This window comes from Rhinopithecus roxellana, chromosome 19, assembly GCF_007565055.1.
Source record: "Rhinopithecus roxellana isolate Shanxi Qingling chromosome 19, ASM756505v1, whole genome shotgun sequence".
In the NCBI taxonomy this organism is placed as follows: Eukaryota; Metazoa; Chordata; class Mammalia; order Primates; family Cercopithecidae; genus Rhinopithecus; species Rhinopithecus roxellana.
The window spans coordinates 79,399,003-79,426,188 of NC_044567.1; the positions used below are offsets into that span (position 1 = coordinate 79,399,003).

The following is a 27,186-nucleotide window of genomic DNA, read 5'->3' on the forward strand; positions in this document are numbered from 1 at the left end:
AGTGAAAGCAAGTCATGGTTCACGTGCCAAAAACTCTTGCTGTTCTTACCAAGCTATAGTTGATTTTCTTGAATAAATGTCTTCATTTGCTCTATGCCTTTAGGACAATTTCCAGAGACTTTTAATTACCAGTTACCAATGATGCTTGTTTTGCTATGGAGCACATCTGTGGAGCTCCTCCTGCTACCATTCTAGAAATAGAACCCCCCTCTTCTTTTCTAAAATAACTATTTCATGCTGTACATTTCCCAATGAAACCTACTTTGGCTACATCTCACACATTTAGATATGTTGTGTTGTCATTTAAAATATTTTCTCATTTCCCTTAAGATTTTTTCTTTTACCCCTGGATTATTCAGAAGTGTGTTAATTTCTAAATCTTTGTGGATTTCCCAAATAATTTGTTGCCAATCTCTAGTTTAATTCTCTATGATCTGAAAAATTATCATCTTAATCATTATAATTATATTGTGAGGTTCTGAAAAATGGTGATGCTTGTTTGTTTGTCTCAGGGGACAATCAACTGCATTCAGATCAGTCTGCAAATTCCATCTCTCCTTCTATGGACAGAAGCTCTGGTGTCAGTTCCAAGTTTGAAGTCTTTACTATGTCATTTGAGTCTGCCCCTCACATGTACCACTTGGGGTGGTCTGGGACTAGGGCAATAGTTTATATCATAATTCAGTTCTCTAAGACTTCTATGAGACTATGATTTGGGGGGTGTGTTCCACATGTGTCCACCTTGGAGAAAGACTGGAACTTGTATTGGTTCATGCACAGAACTAGCAATCCCCTTCTCCCACTCTTTCCAGTCCTGGATTTCCCTGCATACCTCTCTGGCTCTGACAGCTTCTTTCTCAGTCCCACTGGCCAAAATGATGAGGTTCCTTCAAACTCTGAAGGAACCTCACTGCACTATTGCACAGTTCCATGTGACTAGGCCCACTCTCAGAGCAAAGTATAATAGCAAGCGAAAAGACATAGGAAAAAAATAGTATATAAAATGTTCCTCCCAATTCTTTGCATGAACAGAGGTTTCTTTTATCTGTTGATCTATCCAAACAGATGGGCGCTAACTGCTGCCCTTAGACCACAATAGCATAGTTTTTCCACTGGGGCTGGTGTAGAGGCAGGGCCAGGAAATTTAAAAAAAAAAAAAAAAAATCCCCTCACATTCTTCCATTCTCCCACTTCTCTGGCCAAAAAGATGGACTGCTCTGTAAGTTTCTGCCATCCACGCCTGCTACACAATCCCTCAGTTTGGCCCACCATGGAGTCAAAGTTGGGAGTTAAGGAAGAAAAAAACACAAACAGAAAACCAGGAAACTTCCTGCCACTGTATCACTGATTCTTCATAGTCCAACTTCCCTCTCAATCGGCCTGTTATTATGGACTTTTCAGAGTCCCCAGGTGGTTTGCTTTCTGTATTTTGTCCAGAATTCTTGGTTGTGGGAGAACCTGGCTGTAATAGATTTACTCGTGGCCAGAAGTTTACATTCACTTTTAAAAGAAATAAATGTCAGCTTCTCAAATAAAACTCTGAATACAGTTACACTCCCCAAATGCAAGCTTTGGGGAAAATGTTATAAATACTGTTATGGCTTTGTTTTTTATGAATAATAAATACTTAATATTCTTAAAAAACACTTAAAATGTTAAGAAAATAAGCGCTTATATTTTACCATGTGGAATTAGCAGTTACCATTTTGAGTAGATACTTCCAGATATTTTTATACTCTAGAGAAAGACAAAGAGAATTTGTCTTAAGTATTAATTTTTTATGTAAACCACTCTCATAACTCTTCTTCATTCGGGTAACTTTGTCCTAGTCTCAAAATCTGACACTTTCACTCATTTGTGGAAAACTACAGCTGAATGAGAAGCCTAAAATCTCGGAATGTTCAGCTCAGTTTCTCTCCAAGACCATTGTGTAGTATGAAATGGACAGGAGTCAGGCATGGTGGTGTGCACCACTAGCTACTCAAGAGGCTGAGGCAAGAGGATCACTTGAATCCATGAGTTCAAGGCTGCAGTGAGCTATGGTCTTGCCACTGCACTTTAGCCTGGGTGACACAGCAAGACCCTGTCTCAAAAGAAAAGAAAAAAAAAAGAAAAGAAAAGGAGAAAAAAGAAAAGAAAAGGGGCAGGTTTCTAACCTACATGAAAAAAAAAAAAACATGAAACTGCCTAAAATAAAACTAGATAAGACAGCTGAAATTACATGCTTACTTAATGAGAACTGTCCCAACTAATCATACCACAAAGTACCCCGTTAATGAACACAACATATTTCCCCTCTCTGTACCTTAAGTAAATTACAATAAAGACCCATGAAGAAGAGGAAAAGAAAAAAAGAAGAGAAAAAAAAGAGAAGAGAAAGGAGAAAAAGGAAAAAATAACAAAGACTACAAATCTATGTATAATTAGAATTGCAAAGAAAATATTACCAATTCAATTACCACACAAGAGTAACAATAACATAATTTTCTTAGGATAAAAGTTGGTCTTTCTATGTATGGTCATTTTTCTTTTAAACCATCAGTCAGCAATGACCATGATTTTTAGTGATCCAATTTAAAAGCTTCATTCAATGGCAGGTTTCAATTGTGTCAGCAAGCTAATGTTTCCCATCCATTTCTATACCTATAAAGTAGAAAAAGGGATTTAAATTCAAAGGGAACTTGTTTCATGATTGTGATTTTCATTGAATGTTAATATTATATGCCTCACTTATCAAAGAAAATTCACAAGCACATTCTAGAAACCAGAATGAACATACTTAGGACTTTTTCCTGCTACCTTAAAACTACAGCACTTTAAAAAGGAAACTACAAATAATCCCTAGTCAACATCAAAAATTTCCAATATTCCTGACATAGATCTTAAGATATTATATTAATCACAAAATAAATAATAGAATCTAAAACTTGAAAAACCAAATAAGACATATTTTTTGAAGTTTTCTTTTCAAATGGGTACACACAGAGTGTTTCACAATGATCCATGAGTCACTAAAGGGAGAATGTTTCAAAGCCTCCATCCATGCAAATACTCAGATGAACTCACAAATAGCGAATACCCACAGCACAACCTTTCAGCTTGTGACTTAGAGAGTCAGACACGAAATAGGTATAAAATATATTGAGAAAGCAAGAAAGCGTCACAAAGACTAAATGTTGAAAAGGCTAAATATTAAGAAAAAATACAAGAGAAAAATATCATTGCTAGTTTTTAATAAATAAATCTCTACTTGAATTATGTATTCCTAGAAAAAATACTAACATACTCCTGGGAAAATAAAGAATATATTTGGGAAAATTTTGATTTTTTAACAAAAACTAGACAATTCAAATTCTACAACATCTAATGCATCAGAATGAAGGTGCTGACAAGAACACCAATAATATAAAAAATGTATCCATAGTCCAGAGCACAAAAATTAACTCTAGCTACTAATGGATCACTCAGAGGAAGAAAGAAAAAAGCCAGTCACACATTCTCATACAAAACTAAAATCAAAGCAAAATCTAAGCTTTCTAATAAATTGGATACTTAAATTATTCTACTGTAATAAAGAGATATCACTCAGCCTGATTAATGCCTATATGGTATAAATACATAAAAATGCAAGACTTTTATATTTTACACTGTTATTGTATTCTTTGAACAATAAAAATGTGAAACAAAACCCTAGACAGACCTACTTCTAAGGTATTACCTCACAATATCTTAAATGTTATATTTTAATTTTATTATACCAAGAAAGATTTAATTCTCAGAACAGTTAAACAACCGTGAAAAGTACTCTATGTGCTAAGTAATGTATATCATGGTTCAAGTGGCTAAGGGAAAAGGCGAGTTTAAAAGGATAGCTCCAGAATTTTCTTTCCACTTTGATGTTGCTCTCTGGCAAAAGGAATTTGTCTTTCTGAAGGATTTCCTGTGCTCTTCTCCCACACTGGTAACAGGACTTCCCTCCAATGGCAACTTCCCCTGCACCTTAAAACATGAAAACGTTTTTCTTTTGATTTATCATCCTCCTTTCATCAATTCTACTTCTCTCTTTCTCTAGAAAACTCCCAAAATTAATAGGAGGTCCACATTACTTTAATTTCCTATCCATTTCCCAACCTTCTAACTGTGCCCATTCCATGAGCCAGACATCCTCCCTCACTCTGCTCCCCACTCAGACCTCCTGACTCTCCGAGCTCTCCAAAGACTACAGCTGTTCTAGTTTCTGGGCGCAGCTGCCTTCTCAAACAGTGTGACTCCAACATATAACTCCAGCTCTTTACTCTCAAGAAACTCTAGGCCTTGAACTACCCCATTTAACCTTACCAGTTTTCAACTCCACTATCTAAATTAAAACGTTTAAAATGGGTCCGCCCTCATCTGACAGTCAATTAACTGACAAAAGGCCAACATTTCCATTTCTCAGAACCAAGCCTTTAGATGCCCTTCAGTTCAGTCTTTCGATCAGTCACTTAGCACATTTTACTCTCTCAAAAGTTTTTCCTTTTTACCTTTCCCTCCTCCCAGCAATCATACTAACATGGAGTCCACTATAAAGACCTAAAACGGCCAGGCGCAGTGGCTCATGCTTGTAATCCCAGTACTCTGGGAGGCCAAGGTGGGCAGATCACCTGAGGGTCAGGAGTTCGAGACCAGCCTGACCAACATGGTGAAATCCCCGTCTCTACTAAAAATATAAAAATTAGCCAGGCATGGTGGCACGCACCTGTAATCCCAGCTACTTGGGAGGCTGAGGCAGGAGGATTGCTTGAACCTGGGAGGCAGAGGTTGCAGTAAGCCACAATAGCACCACTGCACTCCAGCTTGTGCAACACAGGAAGACTCTGTCTCAAAAAAAAAAAAAAAAAAAGAAAGAAAGAAAAAGAAAAAAAAGACCTAAAGGATAATCAGGACCTTTTCTCCATTTCTACTCATATCCAATAGAACTTTCATAATCCCACTAAGTCAATTTCCCTAAAGCACTGCTTTCATTAAAGACCCTTATTAGTAGAAAGGTTTTAAGTTTTTTGAAATAACAATCCCTAATGTCAGTGAATAGGTGGAAAATGGACAACTGATACACTGCTGGTGAAGAAAATGGACAACTGATACTGCTGGTTGAAATTGGTACAAAGCTTGTACCAAAAGATGTACCAAAGATGTAATGTAAGCTAAGAAAGTAACTAAATACGTATAAAAAGATTCTTACAAGGAATTTTACTGCAAAATTACTTGTGTTAAACAAACTGGGAGCAACTCAGATGTCCAAAAATAGCAGAACACTTAAAAAGCTTATGGAATATCCATCCAAAAGAAAAATAAATGCTACCATTCACAGTCTTTATATAGAGTTCTTACAAACTCATGTAAAATGTTAAATTGCATATAAGATAGTATTTATAATAAATTTTATTGAATCTTATAAAAACACACAGAAAAAAAGGGAGGAAAAGATATGTTATATAACAAAATGTTAACACAGGTCTCTGTTGATTTTTATTCCTCTGATTTTTCTATATTTTTCAAACTACAAATTATTTTTGTAATAAAACATATTCTAAAATCATTTTAAGCACTTTTTGTTGTTTCCTAAAAGCATTTAAACAGTTAGCATATATGTAAAGTGAAATGAGAAAAAAAAAGCCAGGGCTCAATATTGCCTAAAATTTAAAAGCTAAACTTCTCAATTTAGCATTCAAAGCTCCAATGTAATGCAGCCTGACACAGTGCTCACAGATTCCATACATAAATTCTAAACAACCAATCACGACAGTTCACTTACCCCACCACGTCGCTCTTAGTGCCTATTTCTGCCACCAATTCCCACCTCTCTACCTCTCCAAATACTTTCTTGACCCACAGCCTCTATAAACTGCTGTCCATAACAGCTGCTCATCCATGGGGTCCCCTTGAGTGTTTTTAACCCAAATGGCTGTGTTGCTTCAAGTTCTCCCTTCCCTCCCCTCCACTTTGGGCAACTCACATAACTCATCTTGGTATTCTACCATATACTATCTTAAATTATTATTGTTACTTAACTATTTTATATCTCTTATTTCACACATAAGAAAGTTAGCTTGTTGGGGACAGGGACTATTTTATGTTTGTTCAGAATGTTATTTATTTCCTATACTTAAGCCCTTCTCAAGGCCACACAGTAACAAATGTCTAACATCCAACATTCACTGAATAAAATCAAATTAGTTCAGATATTATCCACATACAATATGACTTTGACACATCTATAGATACATAAAGCAAATACTTTTTTTTACCCCAAGATTCCAACTATTAAGGCGAGCTTCAATGTCACTATCATCCAAAGAAACAGGAGATTTTTTCGAATAAACTTCCTGAAATACAAAAGGGAAAAAGGAAGAGGAGAGGGAGGAAAGAAGGAAGAAATAAAAGAGGAAAAGATGAAAGAGATAAAAGAGGAAAAGATAGAAGAGATAAAAGGGGAAATAAAGAGGAAGGACAGGAAAGAAGGGAGGAAGGAAAGAAGGAAGAAAGGAAGGGAGGAAAGAAGGGAAAGCGGGGAAAGGGAAGGAGGAAAAGAAAAGAAAGAGGGGGGAAGGGAGAGAGAAAAAAAGGACAAAATATATGTCATTCAGTGCCATGAAAGTTTTGTGTGCTTGTCTGGTAATGCTGTATTGCCCTCAGAGGAAAGGATTGGGTTACAACTGAACTAGGGTTCTCAGTTCTAAATAATGACTAGTACAGCAGCTTAGGGCTATGAGCTGCCTTAATAATATATTCACACCATAACTAGATTTCAAAAGTAAAAAATTAAAAAATTAACCCAGGCTCTTCTCTTTAAGTTCTTTTACAAAAAGTTTTGATTGTGGTATACCACAGTAGCTTTAAAGTGTGTTGTGGGGGGCAGGGGCGACATGAAAAGATGAATTATTCTCAAAAAAATTAGTTAACAGGAAGTTTTGTGCTGATGTCCAAGAAGCTCTTTGTTCTTAAATTAATTCTCACTCATACACTGAATATAAATAATCTTTGGACTCACATCATAAAAACACAATTATGGCCGGGTGTGGTGGCTCACGCCTGTAGTCCCAAGACTTTGGGAAGCCGAGGTAGGCAGATCACAAGGTCAGGAGATCGAGACCATCCTGGCTAACACGGTGAAACCCCATCTCTACTAAAAACACAAAAAATTAGCCAGACATGGTGGCGGGCGCCTATAGTCCCAGCTACTCGGGAGGCTGGGACAGGAGAATGGCGTGAACCCAGGAGGCAGAGCTTGCAGTGAGCCAAGATCACGCCACTGCACTCCAGCCTAGGCGACAGAGCGAGACTCCATCTCAAAAAAAAGAACAAAAACAAAAAAACACAATTATGGTGATTCTCTACTTTTTAAAACATAACAATTCCATGCTTTTTTTCCCTCCTGTATAATTTCTGTATCACAATTTATCAGCCCAGATTAAAACTATAATGAACTAGAGACAACCTAAGAACTGTGCCCAGAAATTGACTATGACCAGAAAACCCTAAAAACTTAGAAAGGTAAGTCTGTGAAAGAGAATGGCTAGTTTCCAGCCCAGAAAGAATATTTGAAATTAGATTTGTTGATACAGCATTCTCATGCTTTTAGAAAGCTTAATTGCTAACAAATGTACCTATATCTATATATGGTCATTTAAATTAATATGAAGTAATTTTTTTAAATGCACTAAAATGTTCTTCATATTTTACTGAGTTTCTACATTTCTTTTCAATAAAATATTGCATTATTATTATTTATAAAACTATATTAAAATTCATTATCACTTCTACTAGTGGTCCTCTGCTTTTGGTATGCTTTTTCATGAACAAGAATTTCTTAAATAAGAAAATGTGGCCGGGCGCAGTGACTCAAGCCTGTAATCCCAGCACTTTGAGAGGCCGAGACGGGTGGATCACGAGGTCAGGAGATCGAGACCATCCTGGCTAACACAGTGAACCTTGTGTCTACTAAAAATACAAAAAAAAACTAGCCAGGTGAGGTGGCGGGCGCCTGTAGTCCCAGCTACTCGGGAGGCTGAGGCAGGAGAATGGCGTGAACCCAGGAGGCAGAGCTTGCAGTGAGCTGAGATCCGGCCACTGTACTCCAGCCCAGGCGACAGAGCCAGACTCCGTCTCAAAAAAAAAAAAAAAAAAAAAAAAAAAAGAAAATGTACCTGCCTTGCTTATTCTGAGTAAATATAATGATTGTAGTTTATCACTACTGAAAATGTGCTGCCCTGTATATTTTTTAATTCCAAATTATCATTGGATACAATGCAATGAGTTATGTTTATAGTGCCATGTGCTAAAACAGTCATGTGTTATACATGCTTTCTCTTGTAACGAAAAGTCATGTAGCTCAAGACAGCCAGAGTTAGGCAATAAGACTGGAATAAGCAGGCACAGTGTTTCTCTTTTCAAAGCTAACTGGGGCCGGGTGCAGTGGCTCAGGCCTGTAATCCCAACACTTTGGGAGACTGAGGCAGGCAGAAGGATTACTTGAGGTCAGGAGTTTAATACCACCCTGGCCAACATGGTGAAACCCTGTCTCTACTAAATATACAAAAATTAGCCAGGCTTGGTGGCGCATGTCTGTAGTCTCAGCTACTTGGGAGGCTGAGGCAGGAGAATAGCTTGAACCTGGAAGGCGGAGGTTGCAGTGAGCCAAGATTGCACCACTGCACTCCAGCCTGGGCAACAGTGAGACTCCAACTCAAAAAAAAAAAAGCTAACTGGAGTGCTCATTAGCACCTTGTCCAAACCAAATCTATGTTGAATAAATAGATGCAAGACAGTCTTATTTCAAGATATACACAGTTTACCTTCATTAGAAAAGCAGTGTTCCCTACTTCACTACAATACCAATTTCTTCTTAATTTTATGATCACCGGGTATATAATCATTTCCATATATATTCTGAACAAAGGGAAAATGTTATTCTTTGTTACACAGGAGAAACAACAGACTGATGAATATAACACTTCAGAATCATTGAGGAAGTAGAAGGGATACTACGCTATATACCCAACACTCCACTTTCTTTGACATCAGGATGTTCACCAGAATCATCCAACTTTATTCCGTTTTGAAACCAATCATTGGCACTTCAACAAGTGAAATTAAAACTTTGTTCAGCTATTTTAAAGCAACAAGCAAAAACCAAACAAAAGTAAAATCTAATCTTACACAAATCTTTGGGGTAATATTTTGTCCATCTTCTCTGTGAGTTGGACTCATAGAATGTGACCTCATTCGGAGCTTCCCAGTGTACTGTTCCCTGCTAAGAGACCAAAATAATCAAATCACAATTTGGAGAATTCAGAGGACACAGAGTATTAGAATCTAGGATTACCATTTTTTTTTCCCTTGGAAATGAGATGATAGTTTGTATTAACAATGATGTTCCATAGCTGGGCATGGTGGTGAGCACTTGTAATCCCAGCTACTTGGGAAGCTGAGGCAAGGAGAATCGCTTGAGCCTGGGAGGCACAGGTTGCAGTGAGTTGAGATTGTGCCACTGCACTCCAGCCTGGGAGACAGTGCGAGACTCCATCTCAAACAACAACAACAACAACAACAACAACAACAACGACACAAAAAAAGATGTTCCACATGAAAAAAAAAAAGAAATACAAATAATAACCTTTTTATGTATCATATTTCACTTCATTTAAATTATAAGAGGTTACATAAATGCCACAGACTTGCTTATGCAAATGCTGTTTTTAAGTCAGACTAAAATAAATCACCTGCATTTAAATCTTTTCTCCTCCTTTCCCCTTTTCCCAAGTGTAAAAAGAGAGAAAATGAAGCATATATTCTATCAGAAGAACATTGTTTCAGGGTCAGTAAACTTGGTTGGATTCATGTTCCACATCAACATGAAGCCTTACAATATATAAAATAACAAAATCTTCACGTAAAGTTTCAATTAATTTGAAAGCATGTCAGAAACCACACGTATATCAAAGTCTTCTATTTAAAAACACACCCTGTTAATTTAGGTAAAATGTGAAATGCAGGGTAAGTAGGAAACGAGTTTAAATGGACTTCATCAGAAAGACTTCTCTCATATAAATATCATATAAAATACATTCTTAAATAGCCTCCTTTAGCCAGGAGTCTCTCTTATATGATTTTATTCAAACCACTTCAATGAAAGTTCCATAATTATGAACACCTATTCTCTGAACAACGGCTTCAAGATATATGAAATGGAAAATAACCATTATACAATAGATTAAAGTCACTAACATTCAACCACAAACCATATCAGGATTTCCTCACAAACTGTGACCTACACTAAGTATTTCCAAAAGACAGAATGCTAATTCAAAAGACAATGTTAAAATGAATGTATTTTGTAATTAAAGCTGATAGAGTAACATTCCTTAGACTAGTGAATAAGTAAATGTAAAATGGCTGAAAAGGCTGTTTTAAAGAGAGCTGTTTATTTTTTACCCCTATTCAGTATCACAAACATCCAAATAGTTAAAAGCAAATGAGAAAAATGGGCAAAGTTAATATTTTGAGTATAATTTTACCAGTCAAGGTGCATCAGCTGATATAAGCATTTAAAACTCTATGAGGAGAGGTAACCTGATATGTCATACTAAGCAGTGGCCTATTCTTCTTTAAGAATAGATTAAATAATCATAAAAAGATCTATACTTAAAAATTGAAAAATGCTTAAATATTAAAATTCTTCTCATAAAAAATACTAATTTAAAAAGGAGCCTGAAATATTTATCTCTTTATTGCACAGGGTTGCATACATAAAACAACACACCCTCTTAATTCACTTGTAGCTGTCCTTCTGTACCAACCTCTTTACCCTCACGATAAATTTTCAAAAATGTTATTGGGGCCATGCTCTAACCTGTCACATATTTTCAATCAACTACAATATGACTTGCATTCATCCCAAAAGTGCTACAAGTAAGGTCATCAACAGTCTCCTAGACACTCAAGCAACTGAGTCATAACCTGTCCTTAATTTAGGTGATCTCACTACAACATTAGAGACAGTAGTTTAAAGATGCTGCATTCAATGGCTCCATAAAACCCTTCTTCTGGCCAGATGCAGTAGCTTACACCTAATCCCAGCACTCTGGGAGGCCAAGGTGGGCCTATTGCTTAAGCTCAGGAGTTTGGCACCAGCCTGGGCAATATGCGAAAAAAAGTAGTCAGTCGGGCTTGGTGGTGCATGCCTGTGGTCCCAGCTACTTGGGATGCTGAGGTAGGAGGATCATTTGAGGCCAGTAGGAGATTGAGGCTACAGTGAGCTGTGATTGTTCCACTGCACTACAGGCTGGGTGACAGAGTGAGACCCTGTCTAAAAACAAATGAACAAACAAAAACCATTTTTCCGTGGTTCTCATCCTATCATTCAGAGATCTCCTTCACAGTAACCTTCACTAGCTTTCTTTGCCCAACCCATACACGCTATGATCCCAAAGTTCTGTGTCTAAACTAATTTATTTTCATTTTACAAGCTTTCTCTGGATGATCCAATGTATTAATTTTTCAAATAATAAGAAGTTTTGCTTACAAAATCTATATCTGTAGTCCAAATTGCTCTCTTGGCCTCCAAACCCATTACAAATACAAATTGAATAGCCCTGCTTCCAATTAAACATGTCCATTATTATTAACTAAACTTATTATGTTACCCCTAATACGTGCTCCAATGAAGGCCAAGTAATGGAGACGTCATTGCAGAAGCCAGCTTCTTGTGAAGGCATTTGAGCCCACTGAAGGAGGTCAGTATTTGTTAAAATCTGGCTGGCACAAGAAAAACAGGACATTAGGTACAGAAATTTCATTTTCTGCCATGAGACTGTCTCCAGCTGGAAACAACTTAAACTCTAAGTAAGTACAAAGGCTGAAATTCAGTGATGGCGCTGGTGGTCGGGGTGAACAGCAAAACAGAAAGTAGGAGAAAAGTTCAACCCTAAAAGCGTTTTTACGAATAACAGGTGCCACATGCCACACAGAATAGCAAGTCCTGGTGCTTATAAGGACAGCCTACAATTGATACAGGGGACCTGATCACAGTGAGCTCATAATATGGTACTTGTGCCAAGCAGAAAAGGGGTACTGTGCCTCAATTAATTTCAGGATGCCAAAACCAACATGGAAAGAAAAAATTCAATACATTTGTAACATTCCCTGACATGCCCTTTACTACTCTTAAGCCGTAAAACTAGGCAAATATAAATTTTCCCTTTCACTTTTTCCTAATGAGAAAATATTTCAACAGGAATTCACAAACACTCTCTAAGTATCAACGCTGATTCTTAATACTAGAAAAATATAAACTTATCCCTGTACATATAAAGAAATAAGGAATGATATTATACGTATAAAGATATAAAGGCTAAAGGAAGACCAATCAAATGTCCTCCTGTAAAAGAAAATTACTTTACGGGGTGATGTCAGCAAGACTCTCCTTCTCTCAATGGACACATAAATTCAACAACAATACATGGACCAAAATTCCCGTTGTGAGACATCCAGAGACCAGATGAGAGGCTCCTGTACCCCAGGCAAGCATGAAACCAACCACACTGAAGCCAGTAAGAAAATTTGTGGAATCCTCCTGCGCCATAAGCAAGGTTACTTAAGGGACTTGTTGCTGTCTTGCCTCAATCTTAGCTCTGAAAGGAAAGGGTCCCATGTTGGGAACTGCTGAGAACAAAGCCTCCAGTTTGGACTAGTATGCAGTAACTGACCATAGCCCCTTCCACTAGCTCAGAACTAGCAGGTGGAAGCCCCCAATCCCAGCTTCTCCTTGGGGAAGGAAAAAGTTGAAGCATCTGTCCAACACTCTGGCTTTTGGAAGGGGCTGCCTAAGGGACCGGATTCTGCAGGTACTCACAGAACTGGTATACTCTAAATGCCTGGGGACCACTGAGAACAAAGGTGGTGGTTTGGACTAATAAGCACTCACGGCCAGAGCTCCTACCCCTGGCTCACCATAACACAATTAGAAAAGCTCATGCTCCACAGCTTCTCCCTGGGGAGGGAAAGAGAAGACTAAATCATATATCCAACATTCAGACTCTTGGGGGACTGCCCAAGGAACTTGTTTCTGTCTCATCTGTCTTGAAGCACTGGTGGGATGCAGCATAAACTGAGTGCAGAGGGGCAGCTGAAAATAAAAGAGCAAGTAATAACCAAAAAAGGATTGAGCCAGTGTGCTACTAGCTTTAGAAGGCCCATAGTACAAGACACAAAATAAGAAGGAACAAGAGATTATGATCTCCTAAAAACAGAAACCAGCAATCCCACTACTTAGAAATTTACACACAGAAGTCCAGAGAAGACATATCCACAGAAAAAGTTTCTGAGGACCCCAGAATCTCTACTCAGGCCAATTCTTGAAGGTTTGCCCCTGTACAAAGCCAGTCCATAAAGACTGGGAGAAGTGGCTATTTTTCAAATATATACACATTAATAAAAGGGTCAAGGAAAATAAAAATGGCCCAAAGAAAGGAACAAAATAAATCTCCAGAAACCAACCCTAAAAAAATGAAGGTAAATGGATTAGCTGATAAGAATTAAAAATAACCATAATCAAAATTTCAATAAGCTTAGGATAAATTATACATAAACAAAATGAGTATTTTCACAAACAAAATATTTTTAAAGAGAAAAATCTGAGGGCTGAAGAATACAATAACTTGAACTAAAAACTTATCTAGAGGGGCTCAACAGCAGCCTTGATCAAATACAAGAAAGAATCAGTAAACTCAAAGACAGGACATTTGAAATTATACATTCCACAGAGCAAAAATATTTTTTAAAAGACTGAAGAAAACATAAGAAACTTATGAGATACTATCAAGTAGGCCAATTTACATATTACTAAAGTCAGAGAAAGAGAAGAGAGAGAAAAGCAGTAAGCTTATTTGAAGAACTAATCTGAGGAGAAAAATGGACATCCAGATTTATGAAGCTCAAAGAATCCCAAGTAGGTTGAATGTAAAGAGATCTACACCAGGACACATTATAATCAAATTGTCAAATGTCAAAGAGAAAGAAAGAATTTTGAAATCAAAGAGAGAAAAGCAACTCATTGCATACAAAGGAGACTCATAAAACTGGCAAAGGATTTTTCAACAGAAACTTCATAGGCCAGGAGAGAATGGGATGATATATTCAAAGTACTGAAAGAGAAAAACTGCCAGTCAAGGATATTATTATATAGCATGCAAGTCTGTCCTTTAAAAATGAAAGAGCGATATGGTCCCAGACAAACAAAAGTTGAAGGAGTTCATCACCACTACACTTGACTTCAAAGAAATTCTAAAGGGACTTCTTCAAGTTGAAATGAAAGGACACTAGTTAGTAGCGTGAAAACACAAGAAAATATGAAACTCACTGATAAAAGAATTATATATAAAATACAGATTACTCTATTGATGTAATAGTGGTTCCTAAATCATTTTAAACTTTAATATAAAAATTAAAAGATGAAAGTCTTAAAAATAACTGTAACTGTTACCGAAACACCAGGGGTCCAGTCTAGGTCCCATTGCTCACTGCATAGAAAGCCAATCAATGAGACAATGAGTATTGCTAGGGAAGAGGGCTTTATTTGGGCACTGCAGCCAAGGAGATGGGAGATCAGTATCAAATCCATCTCCTCACCCAACTAAAATTAGTTTATATAGCAGGGAAGAAATATAAGTACATGTGGGAAAACAGGAATTAGGCAGTGGTAAGGAAGAGGAGTTCATCAACAGGAAGCAGGTGGCTGGTTAGGCAATCATGATAGGTGAGGGGTCTGGCATAACGTTGTCTAGATGCCGTGATCTGGTAAGTTTCAGTTCCTTGATACTATCTGCGATAACTGATGGTTGGTTTCCAGAGAAAGGAACTCAATTAAGACAAACGTTAACTTTCTCGAGTGTTAAGACTGGGAGGGTTAATTTCTATGTTTATTCAAAAAAAAAATAAACATCCATTTTATGGGACAATTTGGATGGTTTCATATCACACAATAATTTGTTAATGAATACAGAATATTAAAAGGTGAAAATTGGGACATTAATAACATAAAGTGTGTGAGTGAGTAAAAAGTATTGAATGTTTTAATACAATCGAAGTTATCAGCTTAAAATAGGTTGTTACCACTATAAGATGATTTATGTACCCCTTATGGTAACATAAATTTTTTAAACATAGTAGGTACACAAAATATAAAGAAAAGGAATCAAAGCAAGCTACAACAACAAAAATCATCAAATCACAAAGAAACATAAGGAAGAAAGGAACAAAAGGAACTATGTAACAGTCAGAAAGCAATTAACAAAATGATGTATTAAAGTCCACAAATGTGTGAAAATTAAACAACAAATTCTCATCAACCAATGAGTCAAATAAGAAATGAAAATAAAGGAAATTAGAAAATATCTTGAGACAAATGAAAACAAAAACACAACACACCAAAATGTGCAGGATTCAGTGAAAGCAGTGCTAAGAGGAAAATTTACAACTGTAAAAGCTTACATTAAAAAAGAAAAACAACTCAAATCAACAACCTAGATGTACACCTTAAGGAACTAAAAAAAGAACAAACTAACTCAAAGCCAGCAGATTGAAGTAAATATTAATAGTAAGGATTAGGGCAGGAATAAAAAGGAAAATAGAAAAACAATACAGAAAATGAAACTAAGAGTTGATTAATTGAAATGATCAACAAAGTTGAAAAACCTTTGGCTACATAGAATAAGAAAAAAGGAGAGAAGACTAAACAACTAAAATCAGAAATGAAAGATAAGACATTACACTCAATCTAACAGAAATAAAAAGAATGACTGGGTGCAGTGGCTCATTCCTGTAATCCCAACACTTTGGGAGGCTGAGGCAGGAGGATTGCTGGAGCCCAGGAGTACATGACCAGCCTCAGCAACATAGTGAGCCTCATTTCTACAAAAAACAAAAAATAAAAAAAATTAGCTGGATGTGGTGGCACACACCTGAGGTCCCAGCTACTTGGGAGGATAAGGTAGGATTGGTTCAGCCCAAGAAGTCAAGGCTGCAGTGAGCAGTGATTGTACCACTGTGCTCCAGCCTGGGTGACAGAGCGAGAACCTATCTCAAGAAAAAAAAAAAAAAGTATTAAAAAGAACTGTAAGAAAGTACTATGAGCAACAGTATGCCAATGTATTGGATAACCCAGATGAGATGAACAAATTACTTGAAATGCAAAACCTACCAAGATTGAATCATGAAGAACAGAAAATATGAACAGACCAATAATTAGTAAGGAAACTGAATCAGTAATTAAAAATCTCCCAACCAAGAAAAGCCCAGAACCAGATGACTTCACTGGTGAATTCCACCAAACATTTGAGAAGTAATGCCAATCCTCCTCAAACTCATTCAAAACACTGAAGAAGAGGGAATACTCCCAAACTCATTGTACAAAGCCAGCATTACCCTGATACCAAAACCAGACAAAGACACTACAATAAAGGAAAATTACAAGCCAATATACCTGAAGAACATAGATGCAAAAATCCTCAACAAAATACTAGCAAACTGAATTCCATGGCACATTAAAAGAATCATACACCATAATCAAGTTGGATTTATCCCTAAGATGCCAGGATGGTACAATATATGCTAAACAATAAATGTGACACCCCACATTAACAGAATGAAGAACAGAGATTATACGATCATTTGGATCAATGCAGAAAGAGTATGACAAATTTCAACATTCTTTTATGATAAAAACGCAATAAATTAAGTACAGAAGGAATGTACATCAAAATAACAAAATGCATATACGACAAAGCCCATACCTAGCATAATACTCAGACAGCGAAAAGCTAAAAAAGCTTTTCCTCTAAGATCAAGAAAAAGGCAAGAAGGTGCACTCTCACCACCTATTAAACAGTACAGAAGTCCTAGCCAGAGTAGTCAGGCAAGAAAAAAGCATCCAAATTAGAAAGTAAAAAGGAAAATGGTTTCTATTTGCAGATGACATAATCATATATGCAGAAAACCCTAAAGACTGCATTAAAAAACTATTTAAACTAATAAATGAATTCAGTAAAATTTCAGGATACAAAATCAACATACAAAAATCAGTAGCACTTCTATACACTAACAATGAATTATCCAAAAAGAAATCAAGAGAGCAATCCTATTTACTGTTGTTTTTGCTCTTGTTGCCCAGGCTGGGGTGCAATGGTACGATCTCGGCTCACTGCAACCTCTGCCTCCTGGGTTCAAGCGATTCTCCTGCCTCCCGAGTGGCTGGGCTTACACGCACGCGAAACCACACCTAATTTTTTTTTTTTTTTTGTATTTTTAGTAGAGTTGGGGTTTTAACATGTTGGTCAGGCTGGTCCCAAACTCCTGACATCAAGTGATCTGCCTACCTCAGCTTCCCAAAAATGATGGGATTACAGGCATGAGCCACTGTGGCCAGCCCTAAGTTCATTCTTGAAGGCTCTTTTCTATACAATCTTGATGGGCATTTTGAGTATTATTTCTTTACTGCTTCTCCAGTTTCTGTGTGTTTCCTCTTGGAATTCGTATTATCTCTGTATTGGGGATTTTGAATCTATATTCTTCATCTCTTACACTTTCATTGGTTATAGCCATCTTTTTATGTTTTCCTTTGTTTTCTCAGAGAATTTTTTGAGCTGGTTTTCTAATTCACTGATTTGATTTTCTACAATATTTAATCTGCCGTTTCCTGTTTCCGTTGTGATTTTCAGATTTAGTAATCATGTTTTTCAATTGTAAGCACATTTTTATGATCAGACTGTTCATCCCCGTTTCGCATATGAAACGTCTACCTGAATCACATTGAAAACAAAAATTAAATAAACGTTTAGAAGCTTCACTTTCTAAAATAGTTTTTTCTTTTATTTATTGTAGTAAAAATACACAACATAAGATCTACTTGAGATTTTAAGTGTATACCACAGTATTGTAGCTATAATCACAGTGTTGTGCAGCAGATCTCTCAAACATTTTCATCTTCTGTACCTGAAATTTTATATGCATTGAACAGCAACTCCCCATTTTCCCCTTCTGTAAGCCCCTGGCAGCTACCATTCTCCTCTCCTCTTCTAGGGGTTTGACTACTATATAGTATTTATCCTACTGTGATTGGCTATTTAACTCAGTAAAAGTCCTCCAGCTTCATCTATCTTGTCACATATGATAGCATTTCCTTTCATTAATGTTGAATAATATTCTATTATATCTATATACCATATTTTGTTAATCCCTTCATTTGTAGATGAACATATAGGTTGTTTCCACATCTTCACTATTGTGAATAATGCTGCAGTGAACACGGGAGTACAGACAGCTTTCTGATATCCTGATTTCATTTTCTTTTCCTTTTTTTTTTTTTTTTTTTGAGATGGAGTTTCGCTCTGTCGCCCAGGCTGGAGTGCAGTGGCCGGATCTCAGCTCACTGCAAGCTCCGCCTCCCGGGTTCATGCCATTCTCCTGCCTCAGCCTCCCGAGTAGCTGGGACTACAGGCGCCCGCCACCTCGCCTGGCTAGTTTTCTGTATTTTTTAGTAGAGACGGGGTTTCACCGTGTTAGCCAGGATGGTCTCGATCTCCTGACCTCGTGATCCGCCCGTCTCGGCCTCCCAAAGTGCTGGGATTACAGGCTTGAGCCACCGCGCCCGGCCTTCTGATTTCATTTTCTTTAGCTTTATACCCAGAAGAGGGATTTGCTGGATCATAAGGTAGTTCTATTTTTGATTTTTTGAGGAACTTCCATACTGTTTTCCATAATGGCTATATCAATTTATGCTCCTACCAACAGTGGACAGAGATTCCCTTTTCTCCAAATCCTGGACAACTCTTGATATCTTTTCTCTTTTTGATAATAGTCATTCTAACAGGTATGAGGCAATATGTGGTTTTGATTTGCATTTTGCTGATGATTTCTGATGTTGAGCATTTTATATATTTGTATGTCCACTTTGGAGAAACATGTATTCAAGTTCTTTGCCCATTTTAAACTTGGGTTGTTTTGGGGCAATTGAATTGAGTATTTTACATAGATTGATTATTAACCTATTATCACATATGTGGCTTGCAAATATTTTATCTGATTCTGTAGCTTGTCTCTTCACTCTGTTGATTGTTTGCTGTGCAGGAGATTGTTAGATTGATAAAATCCCATTTATCTATCTTTGCTTTAGTTGCCTGTGTTTTGGGGTCATATCTAAGAAATTACTGCCTAAACCAATGTCAAGAAGCTTTCCCCCTATGTTTTTTTCTAGTCGTTTACAGTTTCAGATCTTATGTTTAAGTCTTTAATCCATTTCTAATTGATTTGTGTGTATGGTGCAAGATAAGGGCCAAATTTTCTTTTTCTGTGTGTGGACTTCTGGTTTTCCTAACACCACTTATTGAAGTGATTATAATCATTGTGTGTTCTTGGCACCTTTGTCAAAGATCAGTTGACTGTAAATGCGTGGGTTTATTTCTGGGCTCTTTATTTTGTTCCATTGGTCTATATGTCTGTATTTATGCCAGTATCATACTGTTTCAATTACTATAGATTTGTAATATATTTTGAAATCAGGAAGTATCATTTCTCCAGCTTTGTTCTTCTTGCTCAAGATTGCTTTGGCTATTTGGGGTCTTTTGTGATTCCATATGAATTTTAGGATTTTTTTTTTTTTTTTTTTTTTTTTTTTTTTTTGCTGTGAAAAAACCCACTGGAGTTTTGATAGGGATTGCATTGAATTTGTAGACTGCTTTGTGTATGGACATTTTAACAATATTAATTCTTCCAATCCATGAGCACAGGGTATCTTTCCATTTATCTGTGCCTTCAGTTTCTTTCACTGATGTTTCATACTTTTCAGTGTATAGATCTTTTACACCTTTGGTTACATTTATTCCTAGGCATTTCATTTGATTTTTGTTGCCAAATGGATTATTTTAGCTGTGTATGAAACAGAAGAAATCAAGAGAAATAAAATAGAGAAGACAGGCTCAGATTTCAAGCAGGGTTCAGAGACACATTCGTATGTCCAACATGGGACATATAAGATGGTAAAAGCAAATTATTTTTCATTCTCAGCTTCTTCCACTAGCAAAAGGCTCTGAAGGAAGAAACAATCCGAGGGAAAAGGTTAAATCCAAGGTTTTGCCAGTAAAATATGGACTCGGGATCAAAATTTCCAGGACACATCTTTAAACACTTGGTTAAGACCTCAGAAAGATTTGGGCTGGCCGGGCGCGGTGGCTCAAGCCTGTAATCCCAGCACTTTGGGAGGCTGAGGCGGGCGGATCACGAGGTCAGGAGATCGAGACCATCCTGGCTAACACGGTGAAACCCCGTCTCTACTAAAAAAAAAAAAAAAAGAAAGATTTGGGCAATGCCTATAAAAGGCAAAACAAAAAGGCTTCTAAACATTTCCATGTTGTACCTCTTAGAAGCTCTCTGACAGATAAGAGGAATTCTAAGAATCATAAGGGTATTGTACCACAGCATCCTGATTCTTGGACCAAAACAGAAGAAGCCTGTCTCAAAGAAATTTGTGAATATGGTATTTGTCTAATGGAATGGATTATAATTTGATATACAGCTGCAAAATTTTTAAAGGAATTATAGCTTCATTTGAAAGAGTTCAAAATGAAAATATGCATTTGGTTCCCCAAATTCATACAAACAGAAAGCAGGCTGAAAAAACTATTCAGGTGAAAGCAAATTATTTCTTATGGTAACAGAAAGATAGCTCAAAGGGAAGAGCCAAGATCGTGAAAGACAGAGCAAACAGCCATGAAGAACCACTCCCAGGAAGCAGCACTAAGACCTATCATGAAACAGGCAACAAATGTCTGGCTAGATTTCAGAACTGCTATAAACTATCATTGCAATCTGCCTCCCATTTCTCTGCTCTTTGAATGGGAAAGTTTACTGCAGTTCTCCGGTCCCTCTTTCACCATTGTTGGCTGTGTAGGTGAATGTGTGGGAAAGAATAATGTCTTCCTTTAGTTCACAGGTTCAGGCTGAAAGAAGCCACACCATGGAAGACTCCGCCACACCTGTACCTGATTTTTATTGTTTATTGAGATATAGCTTGCATACAATAAAACCATATCCTTGTAAAATGCAGAGTTTGATGAGTTTTGACAAAAATATACACCTGTGTAACTGCCACAATAAATATATGTATTATTTCCATCACATCCAAAAATTCTTTTGAGCCTGAGAGGTTAAGAGTCAACTTACCAGCCGGGCGCGGTGGCTCAAGCCTGTAATCCCAGCACTTTGGGAGGCCGAGACGGGCGGATCACGAGGTCAGGAGATCGAGACCATCCTGGCTAACACGGTGAAACCCCGTCTCTACTAAAAACTACAAAAAAACGAGCCGGGCGAGGTGGCGGGCGCCTGTAGTCCCAGCTACTCCGGAGGCTGAGGCAGGAGAATGGCGTAAACCCGGGGGGCGGAGCTTGCAGTGAGCTGAGATCCGGCCACAGCACTCCAGCCTGGGTGACAGAGCGAGACTCCGTCTCAAAAAAAAAAAAAAAAAAAAAAAAAAGAGTCAACTTACCTTTTCCTACAATTTCAGACACGCAGTATTTTCTAGAGTCTCATATGTATGAAGTTCAACAGTATGTACATGTTTATGTCTGGCTTGGCCTGGCCAAGAATATTTCTGAGATTTCTCCATGTTGTTGCATGTATCAAAAGTTCATTACTGGCTGGGTGCGGTGGCTCATACCTGTAATCCTAGCACTTTGGGAGGCCGAGGCAGGCGGATCACCTGAGGTCAAGAGTTCAGGACCAGCCTGGACAACGTGATGAAACCCCATCTCTACTAAAAATACGAAATTTAGCTGGTCATGGTGCTGCACACTTGTAGTCTCAGCTACTCCAGAGGCTGAGTCAGGAGAATTGCTTGAACCCAGGAGGTGGAGGTTGCAATAAGCTGAGATCACACCACTGCACTACAGTGTGAGCAACAGAGCAAGACTCCATCTCAAAAAATAAAAATAAAAAAGTTCATTATTGCTTTGTAGTATTCCATTATATACATAAACCATAATTTGCTTTGCTATTCATGTGTTGATGGACATTTAGATTGTTTACCCATTTGGGTTATTATGAATAAAGCTGCTAGGAACATTCAAGTATTATGTGGACATATGTTTTCATTTCTCTTGACCAAGTATCTGGGAATAGAATTGCTGGGTCATATGGTAAGTTAGCTTCAAATTTATAAGAAATAGCCAAACTGTCTTCCAGAGTAGTTGTACAGTATCATACTCCCATCAGCAGTGTATGAGACTTTCAGCTTCATCACCTCACCACCATATTTGGTTTTCTCAGTCTTTATAATTTTAGCCATTCTAATGGGTATGCAGTGGTATCACGTTGTGCTTTATAATTTGCATCTCCCTGATAAAGAATGCTGTTGGTCATCTTCTCATATATGTATACTAGCCATTTACATATTTTCTCTTGTGAAGTGTCTGTCAACTCTTTTGCACATTAATTAGATTGTGTGCTCCCTTAAGTTGTAAGAATCCTTTACATATCCTAGCCACAAGTCCTTTATCAGATATACATGATGGAAATTTTTCTCCCACTCTGTACCCTGCCAGGTAATTTTCCAAATGGTGCCTTTAAAAAAAAAAAAAGTTTTGATAGTTCAGTTGGTAAATTTTTTCTTCATTGTTTTGTGTTTTTTTATATCTTATTTTAGAAATCTTTGCCTGTTCCAACATCACAGAGATTTTCTGTTTTCTTCTAGAAACTCTATACTTTCGGCATTTTCAGTTAGGCCTATAACTCATTTCAGTTTTTCCCCAGTGGATATTCAGTCATTACAGCATAATTTGATGAAAAGACCTTCCTTCCCTCACTGACATCTTTGTGGAAAATCAAATGACCATGTATATAAGGGCTCACTTCTGGAATTTCCATTCTATTCTATAAATCTATCTATCCTTTCACCAATACTACTGTCTTCACTACTGCAGCTTGATTTTAAGCCTAAAAATCAAGAAAGTGAAGTCCCCTAACTTTCTTTTCTTTTCTATAATTGCTTTTATTTCTCATGGATAATGAATCAGGCTGAGGAAGTTCCCTTCCATTCCTAATTTGCTGAGAGTTTTTATCATGATGAATGTTGCATCTTGTTATATGCTTTTTCTGTATCTAGTGAGATGATTACCTTATATTTCTAAAACTATGATGAAATACATAAATTTTCAAATGTTAATCTCAAATTATTCAAAATATAGTATCCTTTCCATATATTAACAGATCCGATTTGATAATTAAGAATTTTTACATCTATGTTAATAAGGGAATGCTGCTAGGTAGGTTTCTGTTCTTGTAAGGTCTTTGTCTTCTTTTGGAAGCAGAGTAATACTGACCTAACAAAATGACTTGGGAAGCATTCACTCCTTCTCTATTTCACATAGGAAAAAACTCAGGAAAGATTGATAAAATTTCTTCCATAAAAGCCTTAAAGAATTCACCAGTGATACCATCTGGGCTTAGAGATTTGTGAGGTAGCTAATTACAAATTCAGTTTATTTGGTATATATAGAGCTATCCAGATTTCCCATTTCTTGAGTCAGTATTTAGTTTATGTGTCTATTTTATCAACAATGTCGCTGGTATAAAGTGGTTTATAACATTCTCTTATCTTCTTAACATCTGTAGGATCCGTGTCAAGTCCCTGCTCTCATTCCCGATATTATATCTTCTCTTTTTTTGATTTTTTATTATCAATTGTGGTAAAATACATACAATACAAAATTTACAATCTTTATCATTTTTAAGCATACAGTTCAGCAGTATTAAGTGTATTCACATTGTTGTGCAATAATCTCCATCATCTCTCTCCAGATTTCAACCTGAAAAACTGACACTCTATAGTCATTAAACAATAACTCCCTATTCTGTTTCCCACTGCCCCTGTAACTACCATTCTACTTTGTTTCTATGAATTTGACTACTTTAGAGACCTCATATAAGTTGAAGAGTATTTGTCTTTTTGTGACTGGTTTATTCACTTAGCATAATGTCTTCAAGATTTATCCATGTTGTCCCATGTGACAAGACTTTCTTCCTTTTTAGGGCTGAATATTATTCATTCTAAATGTACCACATTTTGCTTATCCATTCATCTGTAGATAGACATTTACGTTACTTCTATCTCCTGACTGTTGCCAATAATGCTGCTATGAATATGCAAATATCTCTTCAAGACCCTGCTTTCAATTCTTTTGGATGTAAAAAGAATTTTCAGAAGTGGGAATGCTGGATAATATAATTCTATTTTGAATTGTTTGAGGAACTACTATGTCATTTCCAACAGCAGCTGCACCATTTTACATTCTTACCAACAGTGCACCAGGTTCCAATTTCTCCACATTCTCATCAACACTTTTTTTTCCCATAGTAGCCATCCTGATGGATGTAAGGTAACATCTCATCATAGTTTTGATTTTTATTTCCTTAATGGTTAGTGATGTTGAGCAACTTTTCATGTGCTTATTGGCCATTTTTATATCATCTTTGGAGATAAGTCTATTTAAGTCCTTTGCCCATCTTTTAAACTAATTTTTTATTGTTGTTGAGATGAGTCCTTTATATATTCTGGATATTAACCCCTTTTCAAATATATGCTTTGCAAATATATTCTTCCATTCCATTGACTGCTTTTTCACTCAGTTGATTATGTCCTTTGATGTACATAGTTTCTAATTTTGATATACATGATTTTCAATTTTGATGTAGTTCAATGTATCTATTTTTTCTTTATTTGCCTGTATTTTTTGTGTCACATCCAAAAAAGAACTCACTGCCAAGACCAATGTCATAATGCTTTTCCCTATGTCTTCCCTATGTTTCCCTATCATAGCTCTTATGTTTAGGTCTTTGATCCATTTTTAGTTAATTTATATATGATGTAAAGTGAGAGTCTAACTTAATTCTATTGCATTTGGATATCTATTTTTCCCAACACCATTTGTGGAAATGACTGTGCTTTCCCCACTGAATGGTCACAGCACCCTTATCAAAAATTATGTGACCATATATGTCAAGGTTTATTTCTGGGCTCTCTATTGTATTCCACTGGTATATATATTTGTCTTTATGCCAGTACCACATTGTTTTGATAACAGTGGCTCTGCAGCAAGTTTCCAAATCAGGAAGTGTGAGATCTCCAACTTTGTTTTTTCTCAATTTGTTTTAGCTACTCAATGTCCCAAGTGATTCCACATGAACTTTAGGATACTGTATTAGTCCATTTTCACACGCTGATAGAGACATACCCAGACTGGGGAGAAAAATAGGTTTTATGGGCTCACAGTTCCACATGGCTGGGGAGGCCTCACAATCATGGCAGAAGGCAAAAGGCACTTCTTACATGGCAGCAGCAAGAGAAAACGAGAATCAAGAGAAAGGGTTTCCCCTTATAAAGCCATCAGATCTCGTGAGACTTATTCACTACCACAAGAACAGTATGGAGGAAACAGCCATGATTCAATTATCTCCCACTGAGGCCCTCCCACAACATGTGGGAATTATGGGAGCTATAATTCAAGACAAGATTTCAGTGGGGATACAGCCAAACCATATGAGATGCATTTTTCTATTTCTGAAAAAAAACACACTGTTGGAATTTTGACAGGAATTGCATTGCATCAGCAGGTCATCTTGGGTAGTATTAACAGCCTAATAATATTTAAAGTCTTCTAATCCATGAATACAGGATGTTTTTCATTCATTGGTGTCTTTTTAGATTCTTTCATCAAGGTTTTGTAGTTCTCAGTGTACAAGTCCTTCACCTCCTTAGGCTTATTCCTAAGTAATTTATTCTTTTTGATGCTATTGTAAATGAGATCATGCTTTTAATTTGCTTTTCATATTGTTCATTGTTAGCATATAAAAATGTAATTACTTTTTAGCACTGATTTTGTATCCTGCAACTAAGCTAAATCCATTTATTAGTTCTAACAGCTTTTGTGAAATCCTTCGGGTTTTCTACATACAAGATCATGTCTGTGAACAAAGATAATGTTCCTTCTTCCATTTCACTTTGGATGACTTTTTTTCTTTTTCTTGCAAATTGCCTGGCTGGGACCTCCAATACTATGTTGAATACACAAGACAAAAGAGAGCATCCTTGCTTTGTTCCTGATCTTACAGGAAAAGCTTTCAGTCTTTCACTATAAGTATAATATGGCTACAGGCTTTACATATATGGTGTTTATTTTGCTGAGGTAATTTCCTTCTCTTACCAATTTAAGTTTCTTCTTATCAAAAAAGGGAGTTAAACTTTGTCAAAAGATTTTTCTACATCAACTAAGATGACTGTGTGAGGGTTTCCTCCCTTCATTCTGTTAATGCTAATGTACTGTATCACATTTACTGATTTTCACATGTGGAACCATTCTTGCATGTTACGAATAAATCCCATTTGGTCATGATGTGTAAACCTTTAACGTGCTGTTGAATTCAGTTTGCAAGTATTTTCCTGAGGCCTTTGCAGCAAATATTTGTCAGGATATTGGCCTATAGTTTTCTTTCCTTGTACCATCTTTGTCTACTTTTAGTACCAACTGGCCTCACGTGATAAATGTATAAGTGTTTCCTCTTTAATGTTTCTGAAAAGTCTAAAGAAGGATTGGCATTAATTCTTCTTTAAATGTTTGGTAAATTCACCAATGAAGCCACCTCGTCCTGAGTTTTTGTTTGTTGAGAAGTTTTTGATTATTGATTCAATCTGCTTACTAAAGGTCTGTTCAGATATTCTGTTCTTCATAATTTAGTCTTGGTAAGTCGTGTGTTGTGAGAAATTTGTCCATTTCATCTAGGTTATCAAATTTATTGACATATGGTTGCTCACAGTCCTCTCTTACAACCCTTTTTCTTTGTGTTAAATTTCTCTCTGATTTTAGTTGAGTCTTCTTTCTTTTTTTCTTATCCCACGTAATTAAAGTTTTGTTCAGATTGCTGATTTTTTCAAAAAGCCAACTCTTAGTTTCATTTTCTCTACTATTTTTCTGTTTCATATTTTATTATCTCCTTCCTTCTGTTAGCTTTAGGTTTAGTTTGTTCTTCTTTTTCTAGTTCCTTAAGGTGTAAATTTAGGTTGTTGATTTGTCACCCAGGCTGGAGTGCAGCGGCACGATCTTGGCT

The 27,186-nt window shown here is 36.8% G+C and overlaps 1 protein-coding gene across 14 annotated transcripts in view; it reads right to left on the reverse strand.

Annotated features, from left to right (window-relative positions):
- The window catches only part of CEP112 (centrosomal protein 112), a 569,199-nt gene that overhangs the window by 500,235 nt on the left and 41,778 nt on the right, over nt 1-27,186 (reverse strand). For 13 of the 14 annotated variants that reach the window (XM_010379988.2, XM_030923682.1, XM_010379989.2 and 10 more), the window contains exons 5-6: nt 9,199-9,292; nt 6,288-6,365 (exon numbers count right to left, since the gene is read on the reverse strand). In XM_010379988.2, the coding sequence (XP_010378290.1) occupies nt 6,288-6,365; nt 9,199-9,292 (172 nt within the window). The remainder of the gene's footprint in view (nt 1-6,287; nt 6,366-9,198; nt 9,293-27,186) is intronic. The other variant, XM_030923675.1, reaches the window with a different exon arrangement.